This window comes from Symphalangus syndactylus, chromosome 23 (genome assembly GCF_028878055.3).
Source record: "Symphalangus syndactylus isolate Jambi chromosome 23, NHGRI_mSymSyn1-v2.1_pri, whole genome shotgun sequence".
NCBI lineage: Eukaryota > Metazoa > Chordata > Mammalia > Primates > Hylobatidae > Symphalangus > Symphalangus syndactylus.
Window position 1 is genome coordinate 15,460,971 of NC_072445.2, and position 19,143 is coordinate 15,480,113.

At 57.7% G+C, this 19,143-nt stretch overlaps 1 protein-coding gene across 3 annotated transcripts; it reads left to right on the forward strand.

Moving 5' to 3' along the window:
* Positions 1-637: 637 nt before the first annotated feature.
* MDFI (MyoD family inhibitor) lies at positions 638-17,862 on the forward strand. 3 transcript variants are annotated; one of them, XM_055263766.2, is made up of 6 exons: positions 638-893; positions 1,760-1,995; positions 2,359-2,445; positions 9,744-9,926; positions 13,263-13,487; positions 16,934-17,862. In XM_055263766.2, exons 3-6 carry the CDS (start codon positions 2,370-2,372, stop codon positions 17,188-17,190), a joined length of 741 nt encoding a protein of 246 aa, XP_055119741.1. In that variant the 5' UTR covers positions 638-893; positions 1,760-1,995; positions 2,359-2,369; the 3' UTR covers positions 17,191-17,862. The 3 variants fall into 3 exon arrangements, with proteins under 3 accessions (XP_055119741.1, XP_055119740.1, XP_055119742.1); XM_055263765.2 differs by lacking the exons at positions 638-893; positions 1,760-1,995 and adding an exon at positions 2,088-2,272; XM_055263767.2 differs by lacking the exons at positions 638-893; positions 1,760-1,995; positions 9,744-9,926 and adding an exon at positions 2,088-2,272.
* The last annotated feature ends 1,281 nt before the right edge of the window (positions 17,863-19,143 follow it).

Here is a 19,143-nt window from a genome sequence, read left to right on the forward strand (position 1 = left end):
GGGCCCCAGTGCTCATCCCTCCTGAGGCTGAGAGGCAAAGGGATTTCCCCAAAGAAATATAGTAGATGGTGGGTCTGGAATCTGAGCTCCCATGCCAGGCCTCCAGCCTGGCCATCATACCCTATCGTGCTCTGAACTGGAATGTTGATTTTAATGTGTTGATTTTTAAAAACTTTTTATTCGAGTATAATAGTCATACAAACAAGTGCCTGCATCATAAATGTTCAGCTTGCTGCATCCTTACAAAATGAGCACACCTGTATAACCAGCATGTGGGATTAAATTTAAAGCATAATTTACATTTCCAACAAAACAGACATTAGTACTGGGCCAGATTCAGAGGACTTTTGAGATCAAGCAGGCGACTTGGAACAGTAAGGCTCCGGGACTGAGCTGATGCAGAGTTTAAGGGCCCTGGATTGAGACTGAGAAAGCAGGGGAAGGGGTGCAGCACTGAGGTCTGGGGTTCGGGAGGGGGCCCTATACGCGGGAGGAAACGGAGAGAGACGGTGAGGATTGCCTTTGGAGGTGGGGTGAGGCCCATCGTGCGCGCCCAGGTAAGCAGGTAAGAATGCAGCAGCCGCCAGGCCCAGGCGCGGGCGCGTCCCGGGTGACTCAGCCCGTGCCAGGAAAGGGGAGTTGGCTCAGCTCTCCAGAGCTCCCGGACAGCAGCCGGATCCCGGCCGGCTCCTGGGGCACTAGGACAGACCCCCGCAGCTAGCAGCCCTGCCTGGGGGGCGGAACACTCTCTTCTTGTCCCGCCCCACCTTCCTCCGGGCCTCAACTACCCCAGCCCATCGCTGGGACGTGGCCGCGGGTGCCGAGAGCGCTGCCGGCGCCGTGGCGGCCATCGCGGTCCTGGCCCCGACGGCGCCTCAGGACCTGCGATAGCCGTAAGTAGCTACTATGGGGGCTGGGAGAGTCCAAGAAGTGGGGAGCTGGGACGCCCGGCCTCCTGCGTCCCAGCTCTCCACTTCCAGACCCGGCTGGACGCGAGACTAGAAAAGGTGGCCTGGTGCCGCCGCTGCCTTCCAGTGTGCTCACTGGCCCTCGTGGCGGGGAGCCCAGACGCGGCTCCTAGGCGGCCCTAGACAAGTATGGCTGAGACGCTGTCACCCCGGGGGGCTGCCCCACCTGAGCATCATCCCACGGGCCCGCCCAGCCCCACCTGGAGAGCTGCAGGCTCCAAAGTCTTCCCCATTCTCGGGGACCAGGTTCCGGGGTCGCGCTGAGGGTCCCTGAACCCTCTCGAACTGCCTGGCAGCGGCTCCTTCCTACCACCAGGGCTCACCATCCAGACGCGCCGCCCGGCTGGCCCCACCGGGAGAGGCTCCCTCCCTCCCCTTTCTCCCCGAACCCCCATCTTAGAAGCCCTCGGATTCAGTCTGGATCCCAAAGAAGGGCTGAATTCGGAGGACCTCTCTTTGCCCCCAAAGTCAGTTTTCTGACACACATTCCCACGCACAGCTGATGGGGCAGGAGGTTCGGGGATGCTCGGGGCTGCTGCGGCACAGGGGAGGCTGGCTGGTCACTAACCGGATTTCCCGGACAGACAACTCTGGCGCTGTGGGCGGGTGGCCTGGGAGCCCAGATCCCTGTCCCTGGCTTAGGACCCCGGGCGGAGACCGAGGGGGTGGGTAAAAGGTGACTGAGAAACTTGATCGCGCCCATCTTCGGGGGCAAAGAGATTTGGAGGCCGCAATTATTCAGACAGTTCCACGAAGTGGTTGAGGTTTCTCTCTTTCTCCTGATTTTCCAGAAACTTTTGCAGAGTTTGGACAGGCAAAGGAAAACGTTCAGCCCGCGGATCTCCGGGCCTTAGAGAGCAGGGATTTGGGGAGACTGAGGCCCCGCTCGGAGAGCGCGGAGGAAGCGCGCCCAGCCGGCTTCCTGTGGGGGCTCGGGCCTCGGGCGCCCCGCGGACAGACGTGTCCGGCTCCGGGCTGGGCCAAGCCCGGCGCGGGGGAGGGGACCCGCAGAGGGGCGACTGGGAAGGCGAGGAGGGGGCGGGGAGAGGGTGGGCCAGGGAAGAGGGGAGGGGAGAGGCGAGTAGGGGAGGAGCGAGGGGGGCTGGAGGGAGAGAAGGAAGAAGGAAGGGGCGAACGGCGTGAGCTGGCGCCGAAATGGGAGAAAGCAGCGAGTGAGAGGGGAGGGGGCGCCAGGCGAGCACCCGGGAGCGAGCGGGACCTGGGCGGGGGCTCCCGGAGCAGGCGCGCATGGCGGGCCCCGCGCGGGAATCCGGCTGGAAGAGAGCGTAGCGCGGCTCGCACGAGTGAGTGGACGTGGGAGGCGAGCATCTGCGGGGGAATCGCCTCCTGCCCGCCTCCGGCGCCGCCCGCTGAGCCCTGTTTTCCGCAGGTCCGGGGCCGATGTACCAGGTGAGCGGCCAGGGCCCCTCTGGCTGCGACGCGCCCCATGGAGCCCCCAGCGCAGCCCCGGGCCCAGGTAGGACCGGGAGTGGCGAGCGAAGCTGGACAGGGGCTGGTGGGCGGCTGAAGGGGCCAGTTATTAGTTCTCCCCTCCGTCCCCAGACGCGGGGAGACCGTTCCGGGGAGCTTGGTGGGGGTAGGGACGAAAAGTCTGGGTTTGAAGACTTGGTCCTAGGAGAGTAGGGGCTGGGCGAGGAAGGCAGGGCCCTGAACAGAGGCTGCGGCTGTGCCAAGTTGGCTCCAACTCCCCGCAACTCCCGACACCAGACACACACACACACAAACACACACACACTCCGCGGTGTCTGTCTGTCCGTCTGGGATTTGTGTCTCAACTGTTTCTGCCCAATGTGTAAATATTTGTGGGAGCCTGGTGTGGAGGAGGGGGCGTTGTCTGAATCTTTCTCTACTTCCCTTCCCCCAGCCCAACCAGAGCCCAGCGCTTCCCGAAAACTTTTGTCTGCCGCGAGCGGCTGCAGGACCCGGCCCCTCCCCTCTTTCTTGCCATCCCTTCTCCCTCGCCTTCCTTCCCTCTCGTGCCGGCCATTCCCCGCCGCCCTTGCCCTGTGCACACACACGCACCCCAACCCAGTGTCTACAGCCCGATTGAAATGCCCCGTCCCGCGCCTGGCGCCGTCTGTAACCTACCCGCGATCCCTGGGGGAGCCTCTCAGGCCAAGGACAGTTTGTGACTCCCTGAAGGGGTTTGGGGTAGGGGCCTCGCCGGGCCCTGGTTCTCAGTCCCTTCCCCTCACTGGCCAGATGCCTAAGCCGAAGCTCCCAAATGGAAGTCCGGGTCAGGGAGAAGTCAGGAACCTCTGGGATGTGTTCAGGGCCAGGGGAACCGCGTGCAGGAGTGTGGACCCGGATATCATAAATGGAATCTCCACTGTCTAAGTCGTTGCTTTCCTCCCCACCAGCCCCATTCCCCCTTTCCCCTCTTTGACTCTGAATAATGAAGGTCTGCTCCTGAACCTCTGACACGAACTCCCTGCCTTGCCTTGGACAAGCTCCTTCCCTTCTCTGGCCTCAGCCTCCACATGCGTCCTCGCAGCCGGCCTGCCTGCCTGTTCGAGGAGGCCCCTCTCCACTCCCCACCTACTTGGTATGGATGCCTAGTTGTGGAGGTGGCGGGGGGGTCCTCTAAACCAGAATGAGGACAAGTGGAAGAGGTCTGGCCAACAGCCAGCACATAGATGAGGCTAGTGTGTCTACAGCCCATCTTGGCCAAGCCTCAAATTCCCTGCTGTCTCTGTGGGGCCCCTACAACGGGGCCTTCTGCAGGATGAGCGCCTCCAAGAACTGGACTCCTTCAGCCCAGAGGGACAGCTGGGGGCAGGGCACTTGGAAGGGTCCTTCTCTGTGTCTGGGAACCTTCCCTGTCCCGCTGGGCCTCCCTCCTGCCTCCTCCCTTCCTCAGCCTCCTGCTCTCCTGTCCTCTTACTCTTTCCAGCTTTCTCCCTCCCCTTATCCATTTTCTCTGCTCTCCCTCCACTACCTCCTTCCAAGATCCCCTTCCTTGTTGAAGCCATTCTCAGCTCCAGCAGCAAGAGGAGAGGGCTAACTGCACAGAACTGGGGCCAGCGTGGGCAACTGGGAGGGTGAAGCCCTGGGCTGTAACTTGAGGCCCACCAGCGCCCCAGCAGACCCCCTCCCCAGCCTGGGCTGGGCCAGACAATGCGGCTTTCATAACTCAAGGCTTCACTCTGCCACCGCCTTGGGAGAATGAGCCTGCTGCCCAGGAAGCCCAAACCGCAGGAGACCCAGCCAAAACCCCACAGACGCCTGAATTTGAGACCAGAATCCCCCACGCTTTACTCCCTGAGTGCTGACAGAACAGCAAGGCCACAGCACTGCCCCAGGGGCTCTGCTGGCAGGACAGCCAGGGAGCAAGTCGGCCCCCTCCCTCAGCCACCCCAGATGCAGACAGGGCACAAGGGGACTCAGGGCAGATCTGGTAGGGGCAGGTGGCCAAGCCCCCACACCCTTGGCTCTCCTAGTGGCCTCCTCCCCACCCACCCCTGAGAGCCCTGGGAGCCTGGCTTCCTAGCCCACAGGCACATTTGCCCAGCACTGGGGTGTCACATTCCTGTTCATGGTTCTGAATTGAATTTCCTGGGGATTTGGAGCCTTCAGACCTAAAATAAAACCAACTTGTCCCAGACTAACTGGCTAGCCCAGGCCCTCTTTAGTTTTCAGCTTGGTGGCCTGGGACTGTGACCATTGGATTCGCATCAACCATGTGTGCATCAAAGGAGTCCACCCTCTCTGACTTTCTTGGGGTTCAGGTCCAGATGCCACCCCTAGTCTTCATCCATTTCTCTTTCTCCTTCCCCTGACAGGGGCATTCCAAACTCCAGAAAGTACTCCCCAATAGGCGTTTGCCGAGTGCTCCCTGGGGATGCAGAGATGAATATGGACACCACTCCAAGGGAGTGAGTTGGGAGGGTTGTAGTCTGGTTGAGAAGCCAGGACTTCGCTAACAAATTATAATTAACAAGAGGGGACACTGGAGCTAAGTTCTCAGCAACTGGGTCAGAGAAAGCTGACTAGAGGAAGAGGTGAGGTTTGAGCTTGGTCCAGGATGAGTTGGAGAGCGGGAGGAGTGGGACCTTCTGGTCAACAGGAACAATATAAGCATGGGTGGACTGGTCAGAAGATCCGGCAATGGCCCGGACCATGGAGAGGACAGTCTGCCTGGAACACGGGATCATGGTACATTGATAGATTGAAGGTCCAGACTGAGGCCTTAAATGCCAAGCCAAGGAAAGATTAAAGTGTGGGGTTCCAGCCACCACTCTCTAACCATATGAAGTTCTGGCCTTCCCTCTCTAGAGATGGTCAGAGTTCCAAGGAGGAAGCCCAAATCCACCGTCCACAAAGACAATGATGAGGGCTAAACTTAAGGCACCAGGCAGTGGAGCTCTGGAACATGGTCCTCTCTCCACGCCAGCCAGCGATCTTTTGGCTGGAACTCCCATGGGCACTGTGCAGGCTTGAACCCATCCCACGTGAAAGAGGTTCCCCCCTACTCGCTGTTGGTCCAGGACCACCCCTCAACTTGGTGGATGGCAAGCAGAGAGAGCCCACAGAGTCCTTGCTGAGGGTGTGAGTCTCGGCCTTTCCTCTTGGGCTTATGGATTTAAACATGACTCTCCCACTCCCATCTGGGGAGTCTTTCCAGAGCTCCAGGCATTTACCAGAATCTTACCCCGCATTAGGAATGAGAGTGTATTGAAGCAAAGGGGCTGTTGCCTTTCCGTATCTCCCCTTTGTAGATAGCCATCCTTGAGAGGAGGGGTACAGGGCTGGGGGCTTCTGCTCAGAGCTAGCATGTGTGGCACCAGGTGCAGATTAGAAAAAGGTACCCCCTTGGTCAGATGGAGCAGGTGTGCAGTTGGGTGAGCAGATGGCACCTACTAGGAGGGCAAGGACTTCAGCCACATCCACTCACCCCCTTGGCAGTCACCTTCTGCAGGACATGAATTGCACATCCACACAGAGGGCCTCCTTCGCCTTTGCTGGCCACCACCTTGCCTCCTGCCGCCCCACTCTTCCACCCTTCAGAAGTTTCTCCCCTGAGATGTTCTCCCCTCTGTGGCTGGACAGTGGTGTCTCTTGGTTACAGAATGGAAAACTGGGCTCTTGGCGCCTCTGCCCCATCTGTTCCAAGCAGGAGCTGCTTCTCAATCCACACCTAGGGGTCTGGGCCACCTGGGCAGTGTCTCCTTTGCAGACAAGGTCTTCCTGCAGCTGCTTCTTCCTTTTCCTTCTGCTTCCCTGTCTCTGGATATCTGGCACAGCTCCCTCTTCTGCCCTCAGTGCTGGTTTGCTGGGTCCCCTCTGCGGCCCCTCCTGGCTCCGGAGGTTCTCTGTCCCTCTGTGTGTCTTCAGGTCAGGATTATTGGGCTTGGTTTTCTTTCCTCCCTCATTTTTCCTCCACGGTCTGATTCCTGATAGGATTCCTGCGGGATGGGCCTCCTCGGGCCTTGGTCTGCACTCTATGATTTCCTGTTCCCACCAGATCCAAGGTCACCAGCCCTATAGGTGACTGTCAGGAGAGGCTGCCCAGAGAGCGGAGACGCTTTGGGTAAGGCAGGTGGAGATGTGAACTCCAGGCTCCTTAAACCCTCTTCCTCGCCTTCCTCCCTCTCTAACACTGCGGGGAGGAGGGGGAGCAGGGCAGGGAGCAGAAGTCCTGGCTCTCTCTACCATAGGACTCACAGTGTCACCTCTGTGAGCCCTGGTGACCTCAGCAGGAAGCCTGGGAAGTGACCACAAGGCCTGTCATGCCCCAGCTATCATTCTAGGCTTCCCAGCCTCAACACCACCCCAGAGCATGTGGCTTCCTTGCTCACTCTGTAGCGGCTCACTCGGGGGTTTTGATTCCTGCTGCTCTTCTCAAAACTCCCCCTCTGTGCTGTTGATTGGTCAAGACTGAGTGTGAGTATTGCCTGCCCCAGGAAGCCTGCTTGCCACACTCACCCATCTGAGCTAGGTGCCCGTCTTCTGTGCTTCCACCATTCTTCCAGATGCCCCAGTGTAACTCTTGCACCTCTGGGTATGTAAGAGCCACCAGCCCACCCCTCCCCTAACCGATAACTCCAAGGCAGTGAGCTGGTCTTTCTCACTCGGGTATACCCAGTACTTGTCATATTGCTGGGTGCCTCATAGGTGCTTAATAAGTGTTAAACCACACAGCACAGGAAGGAAGGAAGGAAGGAGGGAGGGAGGGAGGGAGGGAGGGAGGGAGGGAGAGAGGGAGGGAGGGATTAATGAAAGGGGGAAAGGTCAGAAGCCAAACTACTCATTAAAAAAAAGAGAGAGAGAGAGAAAGGAGGGAGGAAGGAAAGAAGAGAGGAAGGGAAGGAGGGAAGAGTAGTAGGGCTGTGGGTGAAAGGCTCGCGAACAACCCCCTGATGAGCATTTTCTTTCCTCCTTGAAACCCTGTGGCATGAGCACTAGGACTGCCCTCTCCATGCAAAGTAACCCAACTCTGATAATTTGCCAGGCTGGTAACTGGTGAATGTAGGGCTTGGATCTTCCGCTCCTCACTCAGGTCTTTCTGTCTCATTACACCCTGTGGGAGAGTCAGGTCTCCCAGTTCAGGGCCTAGGGCCATAGCAAAATGCCTCTGGGGGCCAGGGTCCAGAGCTAGGCAGGCCCCTGGTTTCCTGGAAATTAGGACCCTGAGCCTCCCTTGTCATGGCAACTTGGTCTTAGCCTTCAAGAGCCATATCTGAGCTGGTGTAGACCAGGCTCGGGGCTAGGAGAGGCACCATCTAGCACCAGCGTCTCCACTTGCCTGCTCCCCCTTGTCCAAATCCTCTGATTGTCCAAAAGCCATTTGATTTCCCAATGATTAACCCAGCTATGAGGGGAGCTCTCAACAGGCCCAAAGAGCAGATGGAGCTGGAAGGAACCCACGCCTGCCTCCATGGAGCCATGGGCCCCGGGAAGGGTTCCTAGCAAATAACTCTCCTGCCCTGCACGAATCCTAGGAGCACCAGCCCTCCCTTCCCATTGCCCCAGCTCCTGTCTCCAGGCAAGGCCTGTGGTTTTTCCCTGGGCAGGTGAGAGCATGCCTGCTGGGCCTGCCGCCCTCTGTGCTTCCCACGTGGGGCCTCTGGGGCGTCCATTCCCCTGGCTGTGGGGGTCCAGACCCCTTGGAACAAGGGTCATGAGGGTCACTGAGGGTCATGGCCACAGAGGGCTGTGCTCTGGACCCAGGGAGGCAGCTGGGCCACAGGATCTTCTCCTCAACATGCTTCCAACTCCCATCTCCCAGGCCTGCATGCCCAAGCCTCCACTGATCCCTCTAATTACCTCCCTCCTCTCTTCTTTCATCTCTCATCTCCCTCTCTTTGCCTCTCTCCCCCACCCCTGCTCTCTCCCTCTCTGTGTCAACCCCTCACTATTCTCTGTAATTGATTCCATTTCAATTCCCAAGACTACCCTGTGTCTCTCTGTGTCTCTGTCTCTGCATGTGTCTCTTTCTGGTCTCTCTGTGGGGTGTGTACTCTCTGGGCTTCCCTGCTGTTTCTCCTCTTCTCCCCGTCTCCCCGTGTCCCCCTCTGTGTCACTCTGCCTCTTCCCATGTTCCCCTCTGTGTCACCCTGCCGCTCCCCATGTCCCCCTCTGTGTCACCCTGCCTCTCCCTGTGTCCCCCTCTGTGTCACCCTGCCTCTCCCTGTGCTCTTTTGGCCTCTGCATCTCTGAGTCTCTTGTTTCTGTGTCTCCTTGCTCCTTCTCCCAACATGATATGTGGGGAGGGGGCAGGTGGAAGGCCACCCTCTTTAGACCCCTGTCCTTCCAACTAACTGCATAGGCTGAGGTCTGATGAGAGGCCCAGGCTGCACCCTACACCCTTTCGTTGCCACAGCCTGGGCCCGCCCCTGACCCCTGGCTGAGTGCGTGGAAGCTCGGACCCCTTTCTTCCTCCCTCCCTCACCTCCCATCCCCCATCCCTTTTTCCCCCTGAGCCTAGGGGCCCTAGTCCTGCAGGCTGGGGAGCTGTGGGTTTGAAGGTGGCTCCATTTCTGCCTCCTGCCGCCCCTGCACAGAGCCACTGTAATTACATGTGGCTGCGGTTCACCTCTTCCCCAGTGCTCCGGCCGGCTCCTTGTCCTCCTCCTGACTGTAGCCCCTCCCTGCTCCTCACCCCCAGGTTCCTCTCACTCCTCTGCCATCGCCCTCTCCGACCCAGTTTCTCCCCTGTCTCCCTCCGCGCTCTGTATCACACAGTGCTACCTTCTCTGTCGCCTCTGCCCCTGCCCCATCTCTATCTTTCTCTTCGTTACTGACTTCCGCGCTATTGCTGCGTCTCGCTCCCGTCCCAGGTTGTCTGTCACTGGGTCGCTGTGGATCTCTTTTCCGTGCCCAATCTCTCACAGTCCGATGCTCTATCTCCCTTTACCTCTACCTCTCACTGTCCCTTTGATTCTCCCTGTCACTCTCGATGCCTGTCCCTATCTCTCCGTTGCTGACCATCTGTCTGTTCTCCCCTGCGTTGTGTTTCTGCCTTCTCTCCCTACTTCTCTTTATATTCTGCCATCTCTGCCCCTCCCGACACCACATGCACACGTGCACACCCTCAAATGCATGCACACCCTTGCTCACTCCCAGATTGTGGTTTGGGAGCTTTCTATTTTGGAGCCTGGTGCTGTTGTCAGCTAGAGTAAGGGCTGCATAACTGATGCAGACAGACAAAGAATGAGGGTTCGGTGGGCATGCTGGGCTGTGGGGCGGGGCCCACGGCTGGGCAAACAGGAAGGCCCCAGGAAAATGGACCTCAGTCATCTCCTTTTTTCCTAGCCCAGACCCTATCCCTCCTTCCTGGGCTGGAGGTAGTAACAGGATCCACTTACCCTGCGGAGGCAGCACCAGAGGAGGGCTCCCTGGAGGAGGCGGCAACCCCCATGCCCCAAGGCAATGGCCCTGGCATCCCCCAGGCCCTGGACAGCACTGACCTCGACGTCCCCACAGAAGCTGTGACATGTGAGTCCTAGGGGGCCAGGAGGTTGGATGGCAACATGTAGGGTTGCACCAGGGAACTCAACCCAAATGGGTTGGCAAAAATGGGTGCACCTGCTTGGCCAGAAACTTGAGGGTGGCAGCACAGGCAGCAGAAAGGGGAAGGGCGCTGTCACTGTGCTTTCTGTCAAGGGGAAGACCTCCACTGCAAAGTGACTAGGAAGCAGGGAGTGTGGGCAGGCTCCAGGCAAAATGGCTCAGGACAGAGAGCGTGCGGCTACCTGGAGAGAGGCACCCCCTGCCTCAGGAAGAGAGCTACGGGCTGGGGTCAGGCAGGGAGCCAGAGCCTGATGGATCTCCATCCTTCCGGGAATCACGGGTAAAAGAAAGAAGCCCCCAGTTGCTCTAGGGCGAAAGGAACAAAATTCAGCTCCATTCTCAGGCCTGGCTCGAGTTCTCCAAGGAGGTCCTGGGAGGGAGAGAATTTTCCCCCTTCACCCTCAAGAACAGGAGAAGCAACAGCTGGGATCATTTTATAACTAACGAAGATTTGCCCACATCTTTAGACACATTTTTACTTTCCAACTTTCTTTCCCTGAATGGGCTCACTTGCTCTCCTAATCAGCCTGCAATGAGGCAGCAGGATGGCTACTGCGAAGCCCGTTTTACAGATGAGGAAACAGGCACAGAGAACGGCCCACCCTGGTCCCAAGCTGGGAAACTCAGGTCTCCCGGCCCAACACTCTTTGCAGTGCCTGCCTGCATGCCCAGCTGGCATGGCTGAGCTGGGAGCCGCCTCCAACCAGGGCATCGGGGGCTAAGCTGGACTCCCTGGAAGTCAGGGTTACTAATCCCACCAGTGCACGGCCCTCGATCTCCTCCAGCACACCCACCAGCAGAATTGAGAGAAAGAGGTCAGCGCCGTGGCCGTGGAGGAGGGGGCCTGGTGGGAATGGGACAGACACTCCTGTGTCTGTGAGCCCTGAGTGTTTGCTCTGTGACTCAGCCCCCACGGCCATGGCCACAGGCAAGCTCTGTGTCTGTCCACATCCCCCAGATCCCTCAGCTCACCGCACACTCCCGCCCTCTGGTCACTGTGCCCATGTTTAGGCAGAAGGGCAAGGGGCACCGAAGCTGGCCAAGGACTCGGCCCAGTCACCCTGTGTGGGGCCAAGAGGTGGGAGCCTGATGATTCAGGCCTGGCCACTTCCCATAGCCTTAACCCTGTTTACCCAGATGCAAGCACCAGCCACACCTCTTGCTGGAGGCTCCCAGCATGGAGCCTCTCCAGAACCCTGCTTCCCACCCTCCCCCGACCCCCCACCTTGTCCTCAGCTCCTTTCTCCCAATCTTCATGCCCTCCGCGCTCCACTTCCCAGCTACAGGACCTTTGGCAAGTTTTCCCCTCTCTGGTTCTCTGTTTTCTCATCTGTGAAATGGGGCCAGTAGTAGATCTATTACAGTGCCTAAAGAAGCTGCTCCACCTACTCATGCCTGTAATCCCAGCACTCTGGGAGGCCGAGGCGGGCAGATCACGAGGTCAGGAGATCGAGACCATCCTGGCTAACACGGTGAAACCCCGTCGCTACTAAAAAATACAAAAAATTAGCCGGCCGTGGTGGCGGGTGCCTGTAGTCCCCAGCTACTCGGGAGGCTGAGGCAGAAGAATGGCGTGAACCCGGGAGGCGGATGTTGCAGTGAGCCGAGATTGCGCCACTGCACTCCGGCCTGGGCACGGAGCTAGACTCCGTCTCAAAAAAAAAAAAAAGAAGCTGCTCCACCTAAAGCTTCTAGCACTTCTAGCACTGTGCTTGGTACATAATACTTGCCGGAAATTAATACTTGCCGGAAATATGCACGCCACCAGTTATGAGGGTAGTGATTATCGTGATAGTAGCAGCTTATTCCTCAGTCGCTTGTCTCCCAGCCTTTGCCCCCATGCTGGCCTCTGCCCTCTGAGCCCCAGCTCCTACTCTCTAAGCTCATCCCACCTGTGACACTTGCTAGCTGTGTGACCTTGGGCAACTTACTGTACCTCTACCTCTCCGGGACTCAGTTTCCTCATCAGTAAAAGAAGACTAGCAATACTGAGGGGATCCGTGAGCAGCAAGTACTTAGAAGGGCTGGCGTGCAGGAAGCATGCAGTGTGCGATGTTGTGACTGCTGCCATCACTGGAAGACCCGGCCTCTTCAGCCAAGGGAGGCACCGAGGCCACCATCCCCTCTCCTTGGGCTCCAGGGCCCCTAAGACGTCTCCCTCCTACACAATTCACATACACAGACCAGGCCTGGAGGGAGATGGGGATCCAGATCCCAGCTCCTGAGGGACTGAAGTGCCCCACATTTACAGAGGGTCCTTGGGGCCACACGGTCCTGCCCAGGAGTCAGGACCCCTGCACAGCTGAGGGGTCCCAGAGCTCTCAGTGACCCCTCCTCGGTCCCTCCTCACTCCCCCCACCATACACACCTCCCCTCATCTCTTGAGAACAGAACTAAGCCAACCGGTTCTCACCCAGAACTGCACATCCCTGAGCGAGGAGCAGGAAGGAATTCGGGGTTTGGGGGGTCTCCAGGGTCACCTTGCCTGTACCCCGTTGATAAAGCTGAAGTCTGGTCCCTCAGCCTGTAATGGGGACCCAGGGGTCCTGGCTTCAGGGGTCTCCCCACTGCCCTTCCTCTTGCCTTCTTCCCTCCTTCCTCTCCCAGACCCCAAGGGCCCCTCCTCAAACTCTCTGCCAGCTGCCCATAGAGGCTGGATGAGGTTGGGGGTGCGGAGGGCAGAGGCTTGAGTGGAGGCGCCAGGAGGAAGGAGCAGGAGGTAGAGGGGCTGCAATGAGGAGCCCCTGGATTCCAGAGCCAGGCGTTCATCTCCAAACAGATGTTTCCAATAAATCACCCAGCGCGCCAAGGGCAATAACAGCTGGGGGCTTGGCAGAGGCCGAGGTGAAGATTAACTGCTTCACTGCTGTGCTCCCAACCCCAGCCAAACCACCCCTCTTCCCCAACACCACCACTGCCACCACTCTGCCAAAACCCCAGGATGACAAGAGCAGGAGAATGGACTTTGTGTGAGGAACAAAGGAGAGGTCCAGGGCTCCGAGCCCCTGCCCTTGTACCTCTGTCATTTCTGGACTGAGCACTGAACTGAGAGTCAGGAGCTAGGCCCAACTCAATTTCATGGCGTGGCTCTGGACTAGTCATTTCTTCTCTCTGGGCCTCAGTTTCCCCATCTGCAGGATACAGGTCTGGCTGGGTGCTTTGGGGAGTATGTAAGAATGCAGCAGGCAGGATTCGAGCATAGCTCTGGGGGCTGAATGACCCCTACCCTTTTCCCATCATGCTTTCTCTTCATCTCTCCAGGCCAGCCTCAGGGGAACCCCTTGGGCTGCACCCCACTTCTGCCGAATGGCTCTGGCCACCCCTCAGAGCTGGGTGGCACCAGACGGGCGGGGAATGGTGCCCTCGGTGGCCCCAAGGCCCACCGGAAGTTGCAGACACACCCATCTCTTGCCAGCCAGGGCAGCAAGAAGAGTAAGAGCAGCAGCAAATCCACCGCCTCCCAGATCCCCCTCCAGGCACAGGAAGGTAAGCACCCATCCCATCTCTCCCTGGAAGAGGCCTCCAAAGCCGAGTTCCTCGAAGCATGGCACATGGGCCCACAGGAGCACCTTCACCAGGCTGCTGCTTAGAAATGCAGGATCTCAGCCTCCTTCCACGCCTACTGGATTGGAATCTCTGGTGGAGCTTAACAAGCCCTGCGGGGGACCTGATGCATGATCAAATCTCAGAACCTTGCAAAGTACACCTGTTGGGTAAAGGTGTACCTGCCTTCTCAAGGCCACCTCCCCACCACCCCCCAAACCGCTCCCCATCCCTGCTTTCCCAGAGTCGCTGTGACAAGGAACGGAGCCACCTGGGTTGATCCAGCTTAAGCCACTCTGTTTCTGGAAACAGAAATTTTCTGTTCAGGGAAGAAAAAAGAACATGTAGCAGAATAAAATAGTGCCAGGGCAGGGCTGCAAGGTGCAGTGGGAGGTCAGAGGATCCAGACACCCAGCCAGCCGATGCGCCTGCAACACAAAGATGCTCTGCAGGGCCACGGGGGCAGCCAGTCCCCTCCTTACCAGCCATCAACTGAACATGGCTAACAGCTGCCTGAGCTCAGTGATGGCCTGACCTTTACAGCAGAATGTTCCAGTGATTCCTGTCCATGTGAAAGGACCCTGGCCTGGGCATCTGCAAAACACACTTGCACATAACATGCTCAGAAATCTTCCCACTCTGCAGAGCAGATTCTGCCCAACAGTCTTTTTTTTTTGAGATGGAGTCTCGCTCTGTCGCCCAGGCTGGAGCGCAGTGGCGCGATCTCGGCTCACTGCAATCTCTTTCTCCTGGGTTCTGTCTCAGCCTCCTGAGTAGCTGGGACTACAGGTGCGTCTCACCATGCCCAGCTAATTTTTGTATTTTTAGTAGAGACAGGATTTCACCATATTGGCCAGCTTGGTCTCAAACTCCTGACCTCAGGTGATCCACCTGCCTCGGCCTCCCAAAGTTCAGGGATTACCAGTGTGAGCCACCGAGCCTGGTCCCAAAAGTTTTATTTATGAAAGAGCCATTTATTCATTTAAAATGTCCTGGCCGGGCGCATTGGCTCACACCTGTAATCCCAGCACTGTGGGAGGCCGAGGCGGGTGGATCATCTGAGGTCAGGAGTTCGAGACCAGCCTTGCCAACATGGTGAAACCCTGTCTCTACTAAAAATACAAAAAATGAGCCGGGCGTGGCGGTGAGCACCTGTAATCCCAGCTACTCGGGAGGCGGAGGTTGCATTGAGCCGAGATCGCGCCCAAGATTGCACTCCAGCCTGGGCAACACGAGCAAAACTTTGTCTCAAAGAAAAATAAAATGAAATGTTCTAGGCACCTGCTATGTGCTGGATACCTGGTCCATGACCTCATAGAGCTTTCATGAGAGACGTAGATAGGTAATCGCCATACGATGTGATAAGTGCAGTGATAAATTCATGCAGAGGATTATGCAAACACAGGGTGACCACTCACACCAGCCCAGAAATCTGGGGAGGGAATCCTGGGAAGGATTGGAGGCGATGTCTGAACATGCCTTCAAAGACCAGAAGGAGGCTCCAGCCAGGAAAGCATGAGCACAGAGCTGAGAAATGGCCAATGTGGCTGGAGGGTGAACTGCCAAAGGTGAGACTCCTGGCAGGCAGGGGTCCTGGGAGGTCCTTACCAACCAGGCAGTGAACCTAGACTATCTGGAGAGCAGTAGGGAGCCACTGAAGGGTTTTAAACAAGGTGGTGACCTCATTAGATTTACATTTGAAGATAACTACCCTATCCAGTTTGGAGAGAGATCACAAGACCCTAGTCCCTCCACACAGGAATGCAGGAGAACAGGGTTAGACCCTCCACAGCACAGTGAGCCTCCAAGGGGGCCCCCCGGCAGGAGAGCTGCACGCTGTGCCCCAAGGCCTGGCCCCAGCACATGGAGGGCTGCAGGACATGGGCTCTAGAGCCAGCAGCCTGGATTCAAGTCCCAGCTCCACCACCTCCCAGCTGGTGCCCAGCGCAGCTTCGTGCATTTCTGTTCTATTCACTGAGCACCTCTATGTGGCTGGCGCTGTTCTAGGGGCTTGTAATCTTTCAGTGAACAAAATGGGCAAAGATGCTTGCCCTGCTGGAGCTTACATATCCAGTAGAAGGAGATGACAATGAATATGAGAAAACCTTGTGGTACAGTGGGAGGTGATGTCCTCTGAGGGAAGAAGGCCGTCAGGTAGGGCCGGGCAGGGAGGTGTGAGGCAGAGCCAGCCAGTTGCAGTATTGAAGCGGGTGGTGGAAAGCCTCGGTGAGCGGTGGCATTTGGGCAAAGAAGGAGATGAGGGAGTCAGCCAAGCACTTGCCTGTGGCAAGATTGTTCCAGGCAGAGGAATCAGCACCTGCATGGCCAAAGAGCAGCCAGGAGGCTGGCATGGCCAGAGCAGAGTGATCCGGAGGAGAAGAGTGGGAGAAGAGAACTAAGAGGGCACAGGGACCAGACCACAGGGGGCCTCAGAGGCCACTTCAAAGATTTCAGCTTTTATCACAAGTGACATGTGAACCATGGGAGGGGTCTGAGCAGAGGAGGGCCAGGATCCAACAGGTGTTTCTAAAGGATCCCTCTGGCTGCGATGTGGAGTGAAGATGCCAGGTGGCAGTGGTCAAAGCCAGGGAGTCGGGAGACCAGTAAGCAGGCTGTTGAAGGTGTCCAGGTGAGAGATGAGCCAGGTGGTAGGATTCTGGGTGTAGACTTAACTTCTCTCTCTCTCTTTTTTTTTTTTCTGAGGCAGAGTCTAGCTCTTGTTGCCCAGGCTGGAATGCAATGGCGCGATCTCGGCTCACTGCAGCCTCCATCTCCTGGGTTCAAGCGATTCTCCTGCCTCAGCCTCGTGAGTAGCTGGGATTATAGGCGTGTGCCACCACGCCCAGCTAATTTTTTGTATTTTTAATAGAGATGGGATTTTGCCATGTTGGCCAGGCTGGTCTCGAACTCCTAACCTCAGGTGATCCGCCCACCTCGGCCTCCCAAAGAGCTGGGATTACAGGCATGAGCTACTGGGCCCGGCCAACTTCTCTTAACCTCAGTCTCTTCATCTGTAGAGTGAGGCTAGTAATAGCCCCTGCCTCATAGAGTCATTGGAGGCCTAAATGAATGTAATTCATGCACAGCACTCAGAACAGTGCCTAGAACATGTATCACTCCATATGTTGGTTAAACAAATAAACAGAGGGTGGCTAAGAGCAAGGATGATCCAGACTGCCTGCTCTGATGTGCTTAACTGTCTGCCTCGGGGTCATCACCTAGAAAATGGAGCTGTGGGGACAGATACGTGAGCTTCAGGCACACAGTGAACACTCAGCGTCCCTGCTGCTGCTGCCGCCGCTGCTGCGGGCCCCCGTGCCCCTGGCTATTTCACACACGCTCACCCCTCCCCTCTCTCACCCCTCCCCTCTCCACCACCCACCCGGCAGACTGCTGTGTCCACTGCATCCTGTCCTGCCTGTTCTGCGAGTTCCTGACGCTGTGCAACATCGTCCTGGACTGCGCCACCTGTGGCTCCTGCAGCTCAGAGGACTCGTGCCTCTGCTGCTGCTGCTGCGGCTCCGGCGAGTGTGCTGACTGCGACCTGCCCTGCGACCTGGACTGTGGCATCCTGGATGCCTGCTGCGAGTCCGCGGACTGCCTGGAGATCTGCATGGAGTGCTGTGGGCTCTGCTTCTCCTCCTGAGCCTCTGTCGGGGGCTAGGCCGGCCTGGCACCCCTGCAGATTCCAGCAGGGTCCCTCTGAGTGGGGCCAGGCCCAGGACTGTCAAACAAGGCTTGAGAAGCCCCCTTTCCCTGGTCCTCTCCTACCCACCCATGTCCTCTCAGAACCCCAGCCTTGAAAATGGTGGAGGGGGACTCAGAGGGGCCACCTCCTCAGCCGTGGGTGGTGGGCCCATGGCAGACAAGCCTGAACTCTTTACTGGGTTACCAGGTTCATACATTGCTGAGGACCTGACAGGACAACCTAGGGGCAGGGCTGGGGTGGGGGCCGCGGGGGGCAGCCAGGGCTGCAGAACACTGTGAAAGTTACTTGGGGAGGGTGGGCCGGTGGGTCCATGGCTCTCTACCTCTCCCTGCTCCTGGTGCCCACCTCTCTCCTCCACCCCGGGCTTAGAGGACAGCAAAATGTGAAAAGAGACACCCCACCCACCCTCAGCCAGCCCTCTCCAGTCTCCTTTCCCAGGCTTTTGTGGGGGCCTAATCTACGCAGTGACCCCAGAGGGCAAGGCTAGGCGAGAGCCTGGGGTGGGGCGGGAGGGGGAACAGTATGGAAAAGACTGGAAGGGGAAAGGGAGGGACGGGAGGGAGGGTCTGTTCTATTTGTTGCTGTAAATAAAGATATTTGTCCATCTCAGATTTCCTCAGGACTCATGACTAATTGCCATGGACCCTGACTCTCAAAAGCAAACGCCCCCTACCACCCCTAAAAAGCACCCGCATGGACGAGGCTGCCCTGCCTTCTGGGGGCCCTGCCCTTCACGTTCCCCTCCCTTCATGTTTCCCACTAAGGGAAGAAAGTTAAGGGGGGTGCCGTCTCCCACCATTATTTCCCTCTTCCCACCAAAGGGAGGGGAAGCCCAGAGGGAAGAGTTAACCTTGGCATGGAATTAATTAACAGCAGATGTGTTCGGGTTTTGATTAATTAATCTCCTGCTAACTCCAGCTTCTCCAGCTCTTCCCCATGAAGTCGCTCCAAGGCATAGGTGATGCCCATGTCAGTGCCAGAGGAGTGCCTAGGAGGTGGCTGGCTACTCCAGGCCCGGGGCAGCCCAAGCTTGCCCCTGGGCTTCACTGGAGGCCCAGTGGGGGTCACACACCCAGCCTCAGGCATCCCCCTATTGCCAGGCATCTGAGAAAGAAGGAAGCCTTGTCAGGACTGCATGGGCCCCTACGGCCATCTGTGGGGCGGCCATGGTGTGCAGAGGGAGGGGCCTGAGAAGCAATGGCGGCTGTGAGGGCTGCAGGGCCGCACTGGGGGCAGCTGGACCCCGATGTAGGGGGCCGGCTGGACCAGCACCCCCCACGCACATCCTGGACCTGGAGGAGGCCAGGAGAGGTCCAGGGGACATGAGAGGCTCTGAGACAGGGCGACTTGGAGAACACTCAGCTGATGAAGGCCTTGAGACGGGGGCCGCAGGGGTATTAGTGGGCACTGCTTCCAGGAATGAAGGCTTGGAGTGGTTCCGAGGGATTCTGGAAGGAAGGAGGGGGGACTGGGGAAAAGAGCCAGATGAAATCCAAACTCTCTTAAGGAATGTCACAGGAGGGAGCAGCCTATGGCCTTGGGAGTGGGTTTCATTGCAGCAGGAGGAGGAGGTTCTAACAGGCAACTAGAACTAGCCCCGCACTCCATCCCCACTTACACGCCTCACTTCACCATCTTCAAGGTTTTCTGACCTCTGAGAGCACACAAGAAATTCAAGACACAGAGACGAAGGGACCTGCCTGGGGTCTCACAAGCCGGTAGAGGGTCCCTGAGGCACCCCCAGCACTCATGTATCTATTTGTGCGTATTTTTATATATTTTCTTAGTTATTGCCTGCCCAAGGTACGGAAGGTTTGAAAGACTAATCTGTGCACACACAAGCATTTACGTGTATGTGTTTTCTTTTTTTACGAAGATGTGAGGATCCTG